This window comes from Oryx dammah, unplaced genomic scaffold (assembly GCF_014754425.2).
Source record: "Oryx dammah isolate SB20612 unplaced genomic scaffold, SCBI_Odam_1.1 HiC_scaffold_12, whole genome shotgun sequence".
In the NCBI taxonomy this organism is placed as follows: Eukaryota; Metazoa; Chordata; class Mammalia; order Artiodactyla; family Bovidae; genus Oryx; species Oryx dammah.
In genome coordinates this window covers 63,153,048-63,169,751 of record NW_024070196.1, presented here as the reverse complement: position 1 = coordinate 63,169,751, position 16,704 = coordinate 63,153,048, and the positions used below count along the sequence as shown (strand labels likewise).

Sequence of the window (16,704 nt, the reverse complement as noted above, 5' to 3'; positions counted from 1 at the left end):
CCCCCCGCGCCGGCACTGGTCAGGAGGATTCGTGTCCGGCCACCTGGCCCCAGAGCGGCCACTCCAGTGCACCGCATCTCATGGCCCACGGCCCCCGCCTCAGGGTCGGGGGCCACAGCCCAGGCCCCCAGCTAAGAGGCTGCCACTCCCCCCCAAGCCAGGTCTCCCGGCCCAGAGTCCTGGGGATGCCCTCGGTGGGGGTGCGATGATTTCAATTCATTATCCTGGTTAGACCTCATCCAAGGTCATGGCCAAAGCGTGTTTGTTTAGACAACCATGTTCTGAACACCTAGTCCTTGGGCTGCCAGCTCCTGCTGGGTATGATCCTTTCTGGAGGGCTTGCTCCCCGCGTCCCCATGGGGTAGGGAGCTGAGCGCATGGGACCCCATCTGGGGGGTGAAGCTGAGGTTCAGGGTGAGAGTGTGTGTGTGTCAGATCACACAACCTGTGAGCAGGAGGGTCCACTGTTGTTCCTTGAGGCTGTGCTGTGGCCCTCCTGCCCCCAGGACCATCGCCCCCACTGTGTCCGCGACAGGAAGAGGGTTGGGTGCGCTGGGTGGCTGGTTGCCCACCCAGGAGTGGGACAGGCCCTGTGCAGGGCTCCAGGGCTACCAGGGGGTGGGGGCCCGCTGAACTCAGGGGGAAAAAATGACCTCGCCCTCCTCCCCCAACTCCTGCAGCCTGATTCAAGAAAACCCTGAGCTGGCCATGGACTCACTGGTGTACATCAGCCAGCACATCAGCCCGGCCGAGCGGGCCCAGGTCATCCACCTCCTGTCCACCGTGGACAGCCCGGCCTCTACCTGACCCCCGGTCTTCCCAGTCGTTCGCAGGACATCGAGCAAGAGAAACCACACCGATCCACTGACCGCAGGCCCTCACCAGGACCGCGGGGGGTTGCTTTTTAAAACTCCTGGGCGTTGCCCCAAGGCTGCTGACCCCCAGCTCACTCCTGTTTAATAAAAGGCTCGGGAGCGCCCCCTTCCAGGCAGAAACCGCCCCCTTCTCCATTGCTGGGAAGTCTGGTTTTTAGCTCTTTAAGACACTTTGCTCCATCGCTGAATCGAATTGAACCCAAACACTCCAGTTTCTGTCCACTTTCTGTTGCCTTGCGGGATCCAGGTATTCTTTTAGACTCATTTTTCATCAGAGCATGGAATCTTTTTTTTTTTTTTTTACTCCAAGACCAGCTCTTGATGTAAGCCTCTCACAGGTTTCAGCAGTATAACAAGGAAAGCAAAATAAGAGATGAGAAAAGAGAAAATGTTTTTGTAGTCTGCTTATTTGAACCCTTATTTGAATTCCTCTCACCCAGGAAAGGGTATGAATGATTTTTTTTTTTAATTAAGAGTACAAAATGGTGTTTTGTTCCCCACAAGACTCCTAGCTAATCACTAGCAAAGTCCCATTACTGGGCTTAGTTCCCTCATTAGTAGAAAATTGCATAGCCCTAGACTCAAGGGCGTTGGGAGACTTTTTTTTTTTCACGTGGTTCACAGCCCTCTGCCTGCCCCTTCTCTCCAAGGAGAAGGGGACTCCAGCTTGGGCTGGGAGGACAGAGAAGAGAGGCAAGACCTTCTCCAACCTCAGCAGCCCAGCTTGCTCACAGGTGTCACCCCTGTGGTTGCCGTCACCTGCCTCGGAGGCCCCTTCGGGTCCCCTTCACTCTTGCGCCTCCTGCCTCAGTGTCCGTGGTGAGAAGTGGCCAAGCTGACTCAAACCCAGTCCTCTGGTGTTTTATGTGTGTGCAGCAGGTCCTCGAAGGGTGGCAATGAGTACATTTCACCCATTAGTTAGCCAGCTGCAGAGACTCTCAGCGAAGCCTTGCTCCTGTGTCTGCTCTGCGCTTTCTTTCAGCATCAGCACGGTCCCGGCACAGGCAGTCTTCCGGCTGTGACCCCGGCTCTTGCCCACAGTCCGTGACCCTGTGACCTTGGCATTTTCGATTTGACTCTATACATACCAGCCCCACTTGCCCATGGTAAGGAATGGATGTCAGACCCAAGAAAGGGCTCCCCAGCCCTCAGCACATGGTGATCCAGGCACTCGGGCTCCAACCGCCCAGCTCGGCACCCCAGTAGGAGAGCACCCCTGTGCCCCAGAGGTTCTGCAGACCCTGCAGGTGATGCTCTTTGGGTGTGACCCTACGGCCGAGGCCCTTGCCCCCAGCCCATCGCCGAGGGTGCCTGGGGGCTGGGAGGCAAGCCGCAGAGCCACCCAGGAGCCAAGCTGCGGAGGAGGGGTGCTGGGGAGAGAAAGGCAGCACCCCCACCCCGCTGCCTGCCTGTTCTCCTCTGAAGCGGGGCCCCCCGGTCAACCCTTCCCGGTACCACCTACAGCCCCATTAATCGACCCCTACCTTCCCTACTGGCTGATCATCGCCTATGTGTGAGTCTGGTCTCCCCGTGAGGCTGCAAGCCCCTTCCTGGGTGGGCTTAAAAGTTCGACAGACTTCTAAGTATTTATTTATTTCTGTTTTTGGCCGTACTGGGTGTTCGCTGGTGCATGGGCTCCCTCCAGTGGTGGTGTGTGGACTTCTCATTTCAGTGGCTGCTCTTGCTGCAGAGCACAGGCTCAGCCACTTTAGTAGTCGCAGCTCATGGGCTTTGTTGCCCCAGAACCAGGGATAGAACTTGTGTCCCCTGCATTGGCAGGCAGATTCTTAACCACTGGACCAGCAGGGAAGTCCCAGACTGCTAATCAAAATGCCCTTCTGCTGTTATCTTGGGTGGCAAGTCACCTCCTTTAGTCCTGGGCCTCAGCTTCTCCATCTGTGAAATGGGTGTAGCAAGTCGTAAGACATGCCTCTTAGTGTTGTCACGAGGATCGAATGAGCTGATTTACAGCCCTGACTGGCACAGGGCCTCGGTGCTGGAAAGAGTGTATCTCCTCCCACCTCGCTGCCCTCCCTGACCCCAAGCAGGCACCAAAGAGATAGCTCTGGAGCATGGCACACACGGTCTCAGTCCTGCCTCCTCACTGGGACCCCAAGTCCTGCCCACCCTCTCTGAGCCTCGCCTTCTGAGCAGTAGGCAGGGTTCACATCCCTGCCTGAGCTAGTGCTTGTCCAGAGCCTGGGCACTGTGGGGTGGGGACTGGCAGCCGGACTAATTTTACCGATAATGACCGAGTCCTCTCAGTCTGGCGCAAGGGGAACCTGGCATCAGAGGACCTGGGTCCAGTGTTTGCTCTTGGGGCCTCAGTTTTCCCATCTGTAGGTGGGTCTCCACTGTGAGGGGCTCGAGGCACTGTTGTCCTCTACCCCCCCTCCCCTGCTCACCCCTCCCTCCTCTCTCCACCCCTCCCTCCCTTCTTCACCCCTCCCCCGAGGCACAGAGCTGCATTCAGCCTTTATTGACAGAAGACGGATCTCCAACACTACGATACACAGTCCTGGGGTCGCCCAAACACAAGCTTCATTAACAGTGACTCAAACATCTTAACTTATGGGAGGGGGCATCATGTCACACAAAGCAGGTGAGCAGTGCTGTTCCAATAGGTAGCACTGAGCTGTGAGTAATGATGGTGATGCTTGGCAGGAAGTTCCAGAATTTGGAAGAAGTTAGAGATGGTCCTTCAAGACAGGCCTGGACACCAAGCCTACCAGGTGGCTGGCAGACCTGTGGATTACTCAGAAAATTCTGGCTCTAAGGTTCAGGAACTCCCAGATGGAGGAAACAAACATCAGAGGGGCCAGAGAGGACAGTGGTTTAAGTGGTTGCCATGGTTTCTCAGATTAGCTGGATGATCCCTGGCTTTTTTCCCAGCCACTCACCTGGCTCCCCTCTAAGCCAACTATCTGTAGAAACTGCCACTTGGAAAGTCAGTCACTGGCAATAAGAGAGGAAAAAAAGGCATAAAGAAGGTCGTGGGGCAATGAGACAGGCCAACAAGTGCCAAGAAATACTCTGCATTGCAGCTTCTACTGCCCCACTAGCCATGTGGGTCAGTGACTTTACCTGGTTCACAATCAACTTTCTTTCCATCAGGGCTGTCTTCATTTCCAGTACAAAAAACCCCTTCCCATTCCTCTCATCCCATCCTAACTTGAAAGCCCCCAAAATCCAAACTAGGAGTCTCCCTTCTTAGGTGCACATTTCAAGAGGTTTGAATCATGACTAAGCATTAGGAAAATATCCAGTCTCTAATTTTAAAAAAATAGGATGTTTCACTGTATCGAAAGTGCTTGCTTGTTCTAAAAAAGCAGCCTAAGACTGCAGAGGGCTTAAGAGTCAGTTGGGGATGTGATGTACAGATCATTTAGGGGTGCAGGGAGGGACCACGGAATCTCATTCCAGGGGCCACGGGCGGTTTGAAGAGGCGGCATGGATGGGCTCCAATAAATATAAATAAAGGTACATAGGGTCACAGTGCCCGGTGTGGCTCGGGAATCTGCCTGTGAGACCCTAACAGACTGCGAGGAAGGGGGCCTGCCGGCCAGCGGGGCAGGCGCCTGGTTCAGAGTTCAGCCTGCTCCGGTCCACGAAGGCTGGACAGCCTGCCAGCCCACCCTGGCCTTGGGGCCTATCCGCTAGAGACTGAGGCAGGTGTTTCATCCCAGGAGAATAAATTAAAGGCCTTCCCACCGGAGTGTTTCCGTGGAGCACCCGTCCCAAAGCAGGCTGCAGGTCATTCAGGAACCAGCAGAGAGGCAGACTGGAGAGACCTTGTTCTCAGTTTGGCTAGGCCTCACATCTCGAGCCTCAGAGGAGCATCACGGGGGCCTTGTCCACTCTCCTCTGTCCTGCTAACTTGAGGAGGGCCCAGAGACTTCCCCTGGAGGTCAGGCAAGGTCAGCCAGCAGCCACAGTTCAGAGGCCTGTGGGAGGGTAGGGGGTCCTTCTTCCGGCAACACCCAGCTCCATGAGCATCCTTCCAGGGCCACGTTCTGGGGCAGGCGAGGCGGTCAGCTCAAAGCAGGGCTATCGGCTTGTTCCCCGGGGCGCCCAGGTACTGAGAGGAGGAGGTGGTGGCTGACGTGGCCACACTGTCTGGGGTCGAGTAGGCAGCATAGAGACCGGTCACCTGAAGGTCTGGGAAGGACTGGTCGCTGCCACCAGAGACGGGGGTCAGGCCCGAGGCCCCCAGTTCACAGCCCAGCGGGGAGTCTCCGAAGGCCCCCAGCGTGTCCAGGCTGAAGCCTTCATCCTTGATCTCCTCCCAGAGGTTCCCTTCCAAAGACAAGAGCGTTTATGTCAAAAGGACAGGAGTTCGAATCCCATCCTAGGGACGCAGCAAAGACCATGCATGGGGCTTAAATTCTTGGCATCACAGGACAGTAGAGAGGAGCCAGCGTCCAGCCCCGGTCCTTCCCTCCCACCCCAGGCATCCTCGGGAAAATCACCACTGTCTCGGAGCCTTGGGCTCCTCTGGAGGAAGTGAGATGATCAGAGAACCCACCTCCTGGGACTGCAAGGCTTAAACTAGGGGGTGAGTAGGAAGCACTCGGCCTGCGTTAAGTGGCGCCATCGTGGTCAAAGTCAGGGGACAAAAGCATGATTTCCTTTTAACTGCACAGTAATCCGGGGGAGAGGCGGGGCAGTTCAAACATACCCATTTCACAGCTATAACTGACCTAGTTAGTTAGCTAACTAACTCACCTGCTAACTAACTATCTGCTAACTTGTCCCATTCCCTCACTAGACATGCAACTCCTGGAAGGGCAGGGGATTTCTCGGCCCTTGGCGGGCTCATAGTAGCCAGTGCATGGCTGGTTTATGAGGCTTCGTTGAATCTGAACTTGCCTTGTTCATTCATTCGCTCATTCCCTGTGTGCTGAGGGGGACCATGTGGGTCAGAGCATGACCTGGCATGAGGCTGGCACATGCAAGTGGAAGCAGTTTCTGATTGACAACGTGGGGTCAGAGAGGGCTGGGTCGAAATGCCAGTTCTGCCACATAGAGCCAGGCGGCCTCAGGCCGAATGAGGTCTGAATGAAGAAATGGGACTTCATTTCTCTTGGTCTAAGTTTTCTCAGCGGTGGAATGGGAGTGTGAAATGGCAGTGGCCTCCAGGACTGTCACAGGCTGAGATGGGATGATGCCTCTGAAGTGCTTGGCACAAGGCCTGGTATACTGTAGGCACTAACTAAATGCCTGCTATGATTCACTAGGATTAAGGGCTTGGGAGGTGTTTGTTGAAGGAATGAGCTGTGGGGTAAACGCCGACGGCTCTCCTTTCCCCCAGTCTTTCTGGCTGCCCCCTCCCCAGTTCCTCCCTTCCCTTCTGTTCCCCTCATCCCCTTCCTCCGACCTCACCCTGCAGAGCAAAGTCCATGATGCTGGGGTCCAGGGCATCCACCTCGGTGTTCATGTCGGTGCTGATGTTGATGAAATCCACAGGCGCCCTTCCCATGGTGGGGTGGGGGAGGGGGCTGGGGCTCAGGTCCGGCAGGGCGTGCAGAGGTGGGGTCTGGGCCGGGGCAGGAGAGTCCGGCACCAGATGTGCCTGGGGCTGTGCCTGGTGGTGCAGGGGGACCGACGGCAGGGACAGGGTCATCAGCGGCTGGGGTGGGAGTTGGGAGACGGCCAGGCAGCTGTGGGCCACGGCCGCCGTGGTGGCGTGGGTCAGCACCGGGGCCTCAGGCTCCCCTGGCTTGCCAGGGCGTCGGCAGCTTTCCGGCCGGTCGGAGATCAGCTTGTCCAGCTCCTCTGCAGGCAAGTGGGAGAGGTCATTCATCAGAAGCCACCCTGCAGCTCCTAGGTCCCCAGCCCAGGCCTGGATTCAAAAGTGTTATCAGCTGTGTGGTTTTAGCAAGCCTCTTGGACTCTCGGGACGTCAGTCTCTTCGAGATGGCCTCATGCACTCTACACGGGTCGTGGAAATGGAATGAAATCACAAATGACATAGGGACTTGGAACAACGAGACGGGTCTCAAATAACACTGGCTCCCCTCATGGGGACAGTGCTTTATAGAGTAATCCTGTACCTCTAGGACTTCACTAAAACCTCATAACAGGCCTACAAGAGGGAAATAAGGCAGAGATTACAAACCCCACGAGACCGGGACAAAAGTTATAAACATAGAGGGGCCCTAGCCAGAGACAGGAAGCATTGCTGTGGACTGAAAATTGGATCCTCCTCCCTCGATGCTCTTCAACAGAAATCAGATGGAATTTACTCACAATTATTTTTAGTTGTTGGCTTGTGTCTCATTGACTGCAGCAGTTCTGAGACCGGACCACTAGGGTTGCACACATTTTAGAAATGAGGACACTTAGAATCTAGAAGGTGAAGTGGCCTAAGATGTCACACCAAATAGGTGTCAGGATGAGCCCTGGATATCAAACCAGACCCCAGAGCTCGCAGCCAAGGGCCTGCTGGGTCCTGCTATGTCCTGATCAACTTATTGAATTGTTCATCTCTGAGCTAGACTCCCATCCCCCTTCACACCCAAGTGTGATGCTATCCACAGGGCCAAGCCAAATATTCTGAAGGCTGGGTGGCATTAGCCTCCCAGGTCACTCTTTCTATTCACATGTCACTCATATATCCCCAGCTTCACATCTCTTAATTTAAAAAAACGAACAGGTGTGATATTTTTTTAAATCTAAAGTAACTCATGAACAGGGTAGACAGTTTGGAAAATAGAGAAACACGTGAAGAATATAAAAATTATCAGTGGTCTCTCCACAGTAAAGATGTTGATATATTTCTTCTAGTCTCTGTGTATATATATATATCTATATAGATATACATTAATTGACACACAAATGGGTATGGCTATATATGCATTTTAGAATGTGACTATACTATTTATCAGAGAAGGCAATGGCACCCCACTCCAGCACTCTTGCCTGGAAAATCCCATGGACAGAGGAGCCTGGTGGGCCACAGTCCATGGGGTCGTTAAGAGTCGGACACGACTGAGTGACTTCACTTTCACTTTTCACTTTCATGCATTGGAGAAGGAAATGGCAACCCACTCCAGTGTTCTTGCCTGGAGAATCCCAGGGACGGGGGAGCCTCATGGGGCTGCCGTCTCTGGGGTTGCACAGAGTTGGACACGACTGAAGCGACTTAGCAGCAGCAGCAGCAGCAGCATACTATGTATATTGATTCATAACCTGCTTCTTCATTTATCATATTGGGAACATTTCTTTTTAGAGATAGAAATATTTTTGGAATACTAATACTTGCATGGTATAATATTATATCTATTTAATTTCCTATTGTAGGATGGCTAGATTGCTTTCAGTTTTTTACCATCAGAAATCACTTCATGATGGATAACTTTGTTCATAAACTTTTTGCCCAAATCTTTGATTTCTCCAGCATAAACTGCCAGAAGTAGAATAAAGGAAACAAACTGGGGACCAAATTTGCAAAGTTTCATGATATTACTTTGCCCTGGGAAAGTTTCACACTTTACATTCCCACCAATTGTATATGACAGTGCTGATTTCTCCACATCGTAGCCCACACTGGGTGTTACTGTTTTATTACTTTTGAGAGTCTGTTCCAGTATGGTAAGAAAGGTAAGGAAGCCTTGCCTTCCCATGGTGGTTTTGTGTGGCATGTCTGTGGGAGACAGTGGGGTTGTTAATGAGATTCTATACTCATTGCAGGATGGGCAGGGTGCAAGCGCGTGTGTGAGTTGGTGCGCACACGCGTGGGTGTGTGGTGGGGCGCCTGGGCCTCACCGGGGTTGGCCATGCTCCGGTGGATGGCAGCCAGGTCCTTCCTTTTCCACTTGTGCATCTCCTCCTCCATCTTGTCGATGCGGGCCAGGTTCAGGGCCCACAGGCATCCCTTGCGCGAGGAGCCGCTCATCTTGTTCTCCACCTTCTCAAAGCACTTGTTCAGGGACAGGTTGTGCCGCACAGAGTTCTTCCAGCCATCAGGAGCTGTCTGAGGGGAGAAATGGGCCCATGGGAGAGCTCTCTTCGGGGACCCCTCTCTAATCCTATCTCCTTAGGGGCAATCTCAGACTCGGGCCGAGGGGAGTAGGAATGGACAGCGTCCAGTGCTTAACCTTGAGTTGGGAAGACAAGAGGGAGCAGTGAGAACTGTGGCAAACAGGAGGGTCCAGGCTCTGATTAAAGGGGCACCTGTACTTCAGCTCTGGGCAATGGTTAAGACACAAGGACAAGGCCCAAGGCTTCCAGATCTGCCCTTTTTCTCCTACTCAGGAGAGAAGCAAGTGAGATGATGCTAATATGTGGATAATTTGTCGACTATTAAATGCCTATCATTTTAAGTGCTCATACTTTACTGTAAGGTAACCAGACATCGCAATGCACCTCACACCCTCTTCATTTTACCCACAGTTTCTCTGTGTTTGCATCATTATGTTTTACCGAGTCTGTGCTGAATAGCTAGATTGACCCTCTAGCCTTTGCCCCCTGAGATGCTTGGTGAACTCCTATTCATCCGTCAAGGGCCCAGCTCAAATGCCCCCTTCTCTTTCCGGATTTCTTGGCCCATGTCTGTGTGAGTGCACATTGCAAGTGTCTTTGGACATGACTAGGGGACTAAAAGGGTGGCTTAGTTTGGCCCAGGTTCTAGCAGTGCCAGGGAGAGATCAGAGCTACTCTAGCCACCCCCAACCTGGCTGAGGCCCCTCACCTTGAAGTAGGGGAAGTGCTCCTTCATGAAGCTATAGATCTCGCTCACGGGCAGGCTTCCTGTCTTGCTGTTCTTCAGGGCCATGGCGATCAGACAGCTGGAGGCAAAATGTGGGGCAGGCCAGATGTGAAGCCATCTCAAGCTGACAGCCCAAGGTCCCCTCTGCCAGGAAGTTGGCCCTGCGTAACCCCACTGGTACCAGCCCCTAGACGCTCACAATGTTAGCTCTAAATACCTTTCCATGGCTCTATGTCTTTGCCACCCTCTCCCTTGACCTTGAGCTCAGATATTGGTAACGATTTTAGAAACCTTGTCTTTTCCTCTTTTACCCCTTTCTCATCGTTAATGGGCCTTTAGACATTAACTGAGCTGTTTAACTGCCTTCCCCAAATCTTGTGAAGTACCTAATGCTATTATTTGATGACTTTCTGCATCAGAGGGAACTAAAGCTCAGAGAGGCCAAGCCTCTTCCCCAAGGTCACACAGCCAGCTTGTGAATGACAGAGTGGAGCACTGGGCTCAGGGTCTGGAGTGGATTCTCAGCCCTGGGAACTGACTGACGACGTGATGATCCATCCTGAGAATGGGTCCCACTTCCCAAAACCTTCCCCTGGGAAGCCTAGGCCACCACACCCAGCTCTCTGAGGTGCCCTCGAGACAGCCCTCACCCTTCTCTTCCCTGAGTCCCCCACCGTCCCAGCCCCCCAGAACCTCACCTGTAGGAATAGATGGGCTTGGGATAGTGTTTGGGGTGCAGTTCCTGGGATGAATGCACAGCCATGCGGGGCTGGGGGTAGGGAGGCCGTGCCCCAAATGGTGAGCCATACAGGCCCACAGGAGCGCACTTCCCATCGGGGGTGGGGGGTGGAGAAGGGTGGCAGGGAGAGAGACGGTGAGAGAGAGCATCAGTCACTCACGATCACCCCGCCACTCCCCCATCTTGAAGACACAGGGTTTATAGCCCTGGCAGGCCATCTTGTCTCCACCCAGCACAGGGTTTTGGGTGGATATCAAATGAACAACCCCATGACATGGTGAAGAATGTCCTTCCCGTGTTCCGGGTGGGGAAACTGAGGCTCAGAGCAGTCCCTAGCCAGCCCAAGTCAGGAGTGTCTGCTTCTGAGTCCAGGCCCCTCCACCAGCCCCCAGTACCTGCTGGACACCTGGGGGTAGCGGGAACTGAGGTTGCGAGGTGGCAGAGTACAGCTGTGGTGGGTTCTGCAGGCTGGACGAGGGCTGGCCCCCCACAGCGAACTGGTTCATTTGCTGGGGCCGGGAGAGAAGGAGACGGAGGGTCGAGGGCGACCCCAGCCCTGTAGGACACCTCCCTCGCTCCCCGACCCACATGGTGGCACTTACACTGGCTCCGTGGTTGGTCAGGGGACTCGGACCCAGCACGCCTTGGGGGGCCATGCCAGGTGGGCCTTGGAGCAGGTGGCCTGGAGTGGCTGCCATGTGCAAGTCAGCCGCCCTGGCCAAGGCACCTGGAAAAGGGAAGCGCAGAGACGCCTGGGCTGGGGGAACGGTGGCTGTGGACAGGGACAGCCCCACCCCTGGGCACCTCCGGAGAATGAAGCCGTCCCCTACCCTTGGGGCTCAGCGCACAGCAGGTGCTTGGCAAACCATGTCTCTGGATGATAGTGCTAAAGAGTGGGTTCCCACCTTTTCTTCCACCAAGGCTCAGCCCAAGAATAGCAGATGTACCCCCTTTTCCTGTGCTGGGCCTGTGACAGGCATTGTTAATCTATCTCAGAGTCTCACTGCCCCAGCCTGACTTTAGGTAGACACTGCCAATCAAGCAAAGCTGATGTTCAAAATGATCCTGCCCTGGGGCCTTCAGCTCTCCTTTGAGCTCTGGCTACCACCTGGGCTTATCCTTTGTGATTTGGTCTGTCTACTTTGTCCTTCCATCTCTGACCAGACCCTTAGTTCCCTGAGAGCTGGGACCACATTTTATATAAATCAGTGCTGCCAACACCTTACATAGTGACAGACACGCAGAAGATGTGCCATGATGTAGTGAAGGAAGGGGCTTCTTTACTTCACAGTTCCCATCCACCGAATGCCTACTGTGTGCAAGGTACTTTCTGCACTGAGTCCTCCAACACCCCATGAAGGCAGTTCTATTATCTTTTCATCGTAGGTGAGGAAAGAAGTTCAGAGGCAAAGCCATCTGCCCAAGGTCACATAGCTGTCCCCTCAGGGTTCTAGATCAGGGATCGAGAAACTATTGGCCACCAGACCAAATTGGCCCACAACATGTTTTTGTAAATAAAGTTTTATTGGCACACAGCTATAGCCATTCATTTACATATTATGTATGGCTGGTCTTGCATAGCAGTGACAAAGTTGAAATGTTTCAACAGAGACCACCTGGCTTACAGGGTCTAAAATATTTACTGGCCCGTTACAGAAAAACTGTGCTCACTCCTGCTGCTGATGTTTTGGCCAAGAACAATTTCTCCAATGAAAGAAATACTCCTAGGCGATAAGTTTTTAACTACGGGTCCTTTTAATGCACTGCAGTGATTGTTTTAGTTGATTTTTTTTCTTCTTACGACACACTTTCTGTGTCCCTGAACATTTAATCCACTTGCTATGACTGCAAACAGGCTGCCGTTTGTTGAGTACCAGCTGTGTGCTGGGCCCTGTGCTCAGTACTTTTTAAACAAATATTTGTTTATTTATTTATTTGGCTATGCTGGGTCTCAGTTGCAGCACACAGGATCTTCTTCACTGTGGCACACAGGATCTTTAGTTGCAGCTTGCATATGGGATCTTGTTCCCTGATCAGGGATCGAACCCAGGCCCCCTGCATTGGGAGCTCAGAGTCTTGTAGCCACTGGACCACCAGGGAAGTACCTGTGATACTTTCTTTAAAGAAGTCAAAGTACTTAAAAATTTTTTTGTGGTAACCATTAAAAAAATTGAAGTATCTGCCATGGAGAAGTAAACTCAGCACCACCTTGAATAACATTAATATTAAATCACATTCTTCTAAGGTTTTTTTCTGGCTTAAGACTGATAGTAACTTCTGGGACTTTCCTGATAATCCAGTGGTTAAGACTTTGCCTTTCAATGAATGGGGTGTGAGTTTGATCCCTGGTCAGGCAGCTAAGATCCCATGTGGTAAGATCCCACAATATTACTTCCGTTTTATGTTTTGCTTTTTGGCTGCCAAAAACCAAAAAGTCAAAGCATAAAATGGAAGCAATATTGGAACGAATTCAATAAAGACTGAAAAATGGTTCACATAAAAACAAAAAAAAAGTTAAACTATAGTTAATTTACAATGTTGTGTTAGTTTCAGGTTAGTTTCAGGTATACAGCAAAGTGATTTAGTTATATATGGACTTCCCTGGTGGCTCAGACGGTTAAACATCTGTCTACAATGTGGGAGACCCGGGTTCGATCCCTGGGTCGGGAAGATCCCCTGGAGAAGGAAGTGGCAATCCACTCCAGTACTATTGCCTGGAAAATCCCATGGACAGAGGAGCATATATATATATATATATATATTATATATATATATAAACTTTTTATATATAATCTGAAAATCTTTTCCAGATTCTTTTCCCTTATAGTTGTTTAGTTGCTCAGTCGTATCCGACTCTGCAACAACCCCATGGACTGCAGCATGCCGGGCTTCCCTGTCCTTCACTATCTCCCAGAGTTTGTTCAAACTCATGTCCATTGAGTCGGTGATGCCATCCAACCATCTCATCCTCTGTCGTCCCCTTCTCCTCCCACCTTCAATCTTTCCCAACATCAGGGTCTTTTCTAATGAGTCAGTTCTTCACATCAGGTGGCCAAAGTATTGGAGCTTCAGGACTGATTTCCTTTAGGATAGACTGGTTCGATCTCCTTGCAGTCCCAGGGACTCTCAAAAGTCTTCTCTAGCACCACACTTCAAAAGCATCAATTCTTTGGTGATCAGCCTTTTTTATGGTCCAACTCTCACATCTGTACATGACTACTGGAAAAACCATAGCTTTGACTATACAGACCTTTGTTGGCAAAGTGATGTCTCTACTTTTTAATACACTGTCTAGGTTTGTCATAGCTTTTCTTCCAAGGACCAAGTGTCTTTTAATTTCATGGCTACAGTTACCATCTGCAGTGATTTTGGAGCCCAAGAAAATAAAGTCTCTCACTGTTTCCATTGTTTCTCCAACTATTTGCCATGAAGTGATGGGACCAGATGCCATGATCTCAGTTTTCTGAATGTTGAGTTTTAAGTCAGCTTTTTCACTCTCCTCTTTCACCTTCATCAAGAGGCTCTTTACTTCCTCTTTGCTTTCTGCCATAAGGGTGGTGTCATCTGCACATCTGAGGTTATTGCTATTTCTCCTGGCAATCTTGATTCCAGCATGTGCTTCATCCAGCCCAGCATTTCAGGTGATGTACTCTTCATATAAGTTAAATAAGTAGGATTACAATATACAGCCCTGATGTACTCCTTTCCCAATTTGAACGAGTCCATTGTTCCATGTCCAGTTCTAACGGTTGCTTCTTGACCTGAATACAGGTTTCTCAGGAGACAGGTAAGGTGGTCTGATATTCCCAACACTTTAAGAATTTTCCAGTTTGTTGTGATCCACACAGTCAAAGGCTTTAGTGTAGTCAATGAAGCAGCAAATATTTTTCTGGAATTCCCTTGCTTTTTCTATGATGCAACAGATGCTGGTAATTTGATCTTTGGTTCCTTTGCCTTTTCTAAATCCAGCTTGTACATCTGGAAGTTCTTGGTTTGTGTACTGTTGAGGCCCAGCTTGAAGGATTTTGAGCATTACCTTGCAGGCATGTAAAATGCCTACAATCATGTGGTAGTTTGAACATTCTTGGCCATTGCCCTTCTTTAGGATTGAGTAGAGTTTCCTGTGTTATACACTAGATTCTTGCTGTTTTTCTATTTTACATATAGTAGTGTGTATATGTTAGTCCCAAACTCCAAATTTCTCTCTCCCCCTAACCTCCAACCCAAAGTACTTCTAAAGGAGTAAAGGAACTGAACTTCTGTAAAGGGTCAGACAGCAAATATTTTAGGCTTTTGCCAGCCACATGATCTGTCTTGTCTGTGGTTTATAACCTTTGAAAAATGTAAAAGTATTCTTAACACAAAGGCCGTACAAAAACAAGCCCTGGGCTGCATTGGCTCCCAGAGGTGGTTATCTGCTGAGTGCTCTAGATGTCCCGGGGGGAGAGGAGGGGCTGTCTTTATTCTTTGCTGAAACCTGAACTCACACAGGGCCTGGCACACCATGATGAGCAAAAGAGCGAAGCACATCCCTCTGGGGAAGGTAGAATTAGTCCCATTTCATAGAGGCAGAAACAGGCCTGGAGAGAGAGAGACTGCCCTGGCCACGGCCACCCCCTGGTTCACGGAAGCACTGGGCATCGCCTTTCCCTGTCTCCCAGTCCCACCCCACCCTCCCGCCACCCCACCTCACCCCTGTGCCTACCTGGGTGCGCGTGTGGTACAGTGGGGCCACCCAGGTTCACACGGCCACTCGCCATCTGCTGCAGCCTCGGCACATCCACGGCCGTGAGCCACGACAGCGACTGCAGGTCCCCAGGAAGGTCATCATCGCAGGTGGTGGCTAGGAGCCTGCAGGGAGGGGCAGGAGCTCGGGCAGGGGCGGGGAGCTCAGGCCAGCTCCTGGGGGCTCCTCCACCTCTGGAATCACCCCAAAAGCTTCTCACCTCCCCCAGGCCACCTCATCCTCCAATCTGCCCATCCCTAGGAGCCCTCTTTAGCAGCCAGATTGCACATCCTCAAACCTTTCCTTTATTCGCTAGACACATCTTACTCAATCCCTATCCCCAAATGATAAACACTAGTGTTTGTTGAGCACTTATTATGTGCCAGGTACCGTATCAAGTCCTTCCCAGGTAGCAACCCAGAGGACACCCCCAGTCACCTGATGAGGCAGGTGTTGTTATTCCCATTTCACAGATGGGCAAACTGAGGCTCATTGCCCCAAGTCACTCACCCAAGGCCAACCTGGAACAGGAAGTGGTAGGGCTGGAACCCCAGCCTGAATTCCTCACCATGACCCCAGGCAGCCCCTGGAGCTTCCAGTTAGGATACATGCCCCCCACAACTCACCCAACACCAGAGCAAAAACATTTCTTTCTATGCAAAGAAATAGTGCCCATCAAGGATGCCAGGCCCAGTACCCCCAGTTTGGGGATAACCGTGGCTCCCCAGTGTCCTTCAAGTGCTCACCCCACACCTCCAGGGCCCTGGGCCTCACAGCACCATCCTGTCTGTGTTATAATGTAGTGTGTTTGCAAACTGGCCAGGAGCCCACACCGGCCCCACCACGCCTGCCACCCCACAGGCCAGGCACTTTCTGGTCTGTTGACCTGAGGCCCACCGTCCCAATTTTAAGCTCCAAGTTTCAAAAGTAGGTGTCCTGGGACCTCAGAGAGAGAGTAGGGAGTGTGGAGCCTGGGGTTTTCCCGTGCACAGGACTGTGGACCCAGCTGGGGCATCAGCCTCCACCCCCTCCGCCATCTGCATGGCCCCTCAAGCGGCTCTCTCTCTCCAACCCTCTCGCTTCCTTGTGTTTTAGGGCCACAATTAGCGTTGCCATGGCACCGTTGCTCGGTTGTCACAGGGCCTGGGCCCTCAGCCCACCAAGCTAGCATCAGGTGACTGCCCGGCCGCCCTGGCGATTGGCTGCCTCGTAGGAAAACACAGCCTGGAAACGATTTGAAAACTCGGCCAGCCCGTGTCGGTGGCAGCAGTTGGCCCGGCTGCTGTCCCCTGGAGGTCCATTGTGTGACAAACGACTGTTGCCCCCATGGCACGTGGCTCCCATTGTCCTGGGGTCTCCCTGCAATTGTTTTTACAGCGCCCCCCACCCCCTGGCTGCCGCCCATTCGACCTGCTCATAACTCATCTGGATGAGTGACAGCCACAGGCCAGGCCTGGGTGATGCCATCTGTCCCCTCGGGCCCGTGGAGACCACGGGGTGAGGCTGAGGGCTTGATGTGACGCCCACCCAAGCCCCCTCCTCACCCCGGGGCTGGCCGACCTTCCGGCCTCTGGTGGCAGGAGCCCCACCCCTGCTCAGTAACCGGCTATGGCTCCCCAGTGCCCTTGCGGCTCTGCCTGGCGTCGTCCTTGCC

The 16,704-nt window shown here is 52.3% G+C and overlaps 2 protein-coding genes across 2 annotated transcripts in view; one reads left to right on the top strand and one right to left on the bottom strand.

Annotated features, from left to right (window-relative positions):
- Positions 1-1,264, top strand: part of ACACB (acetyl-CoA carboxylase beta) — a 136,628-nt gene extending 135,364 nt beyond the window's left edge. Inside the window, exon 52 of the mRNA XM_040251296.1 lies at positions 634-1,264. Coding sequence (XP_040107230.1) covers positions 634-807 — 174 coding nt within the window. The 3' untranslated portion in view covers positions 808-1,264. The remainder of the gene's footprint in view (positions 1-633) is intronic.
- Positions 1,265-3,339: 2,075 nt separating this feature from the next.
- Positions 3,340-16,394, bottom strand: FOXN4 (forkhead box N4). The gene is made up of 8 exons (XM_040251295.1): positions 16,238-16,394; positions 15,030-15,284; positions 10,720-11,051; positions 10,284-10,411; positions 9,568-9,664; positions 8,643-8,850; positions 6,258-6,650; positions 3,340-5,171 (listed from the first exon to the last, which is right to left on the bottom strand). The coding sequence occupies exons 1-8, from the start codon at positions 16,392-16,394 to the stop codon at positions 4,912-4,914; spliced, it is 1,830 nt and encodes a 609-aa protein (XP_040107229.1). The 3' UTR covers positions 3,340-4,911.
- Positions 16,395-16,704: the final 310 nt, after the last annotated feature.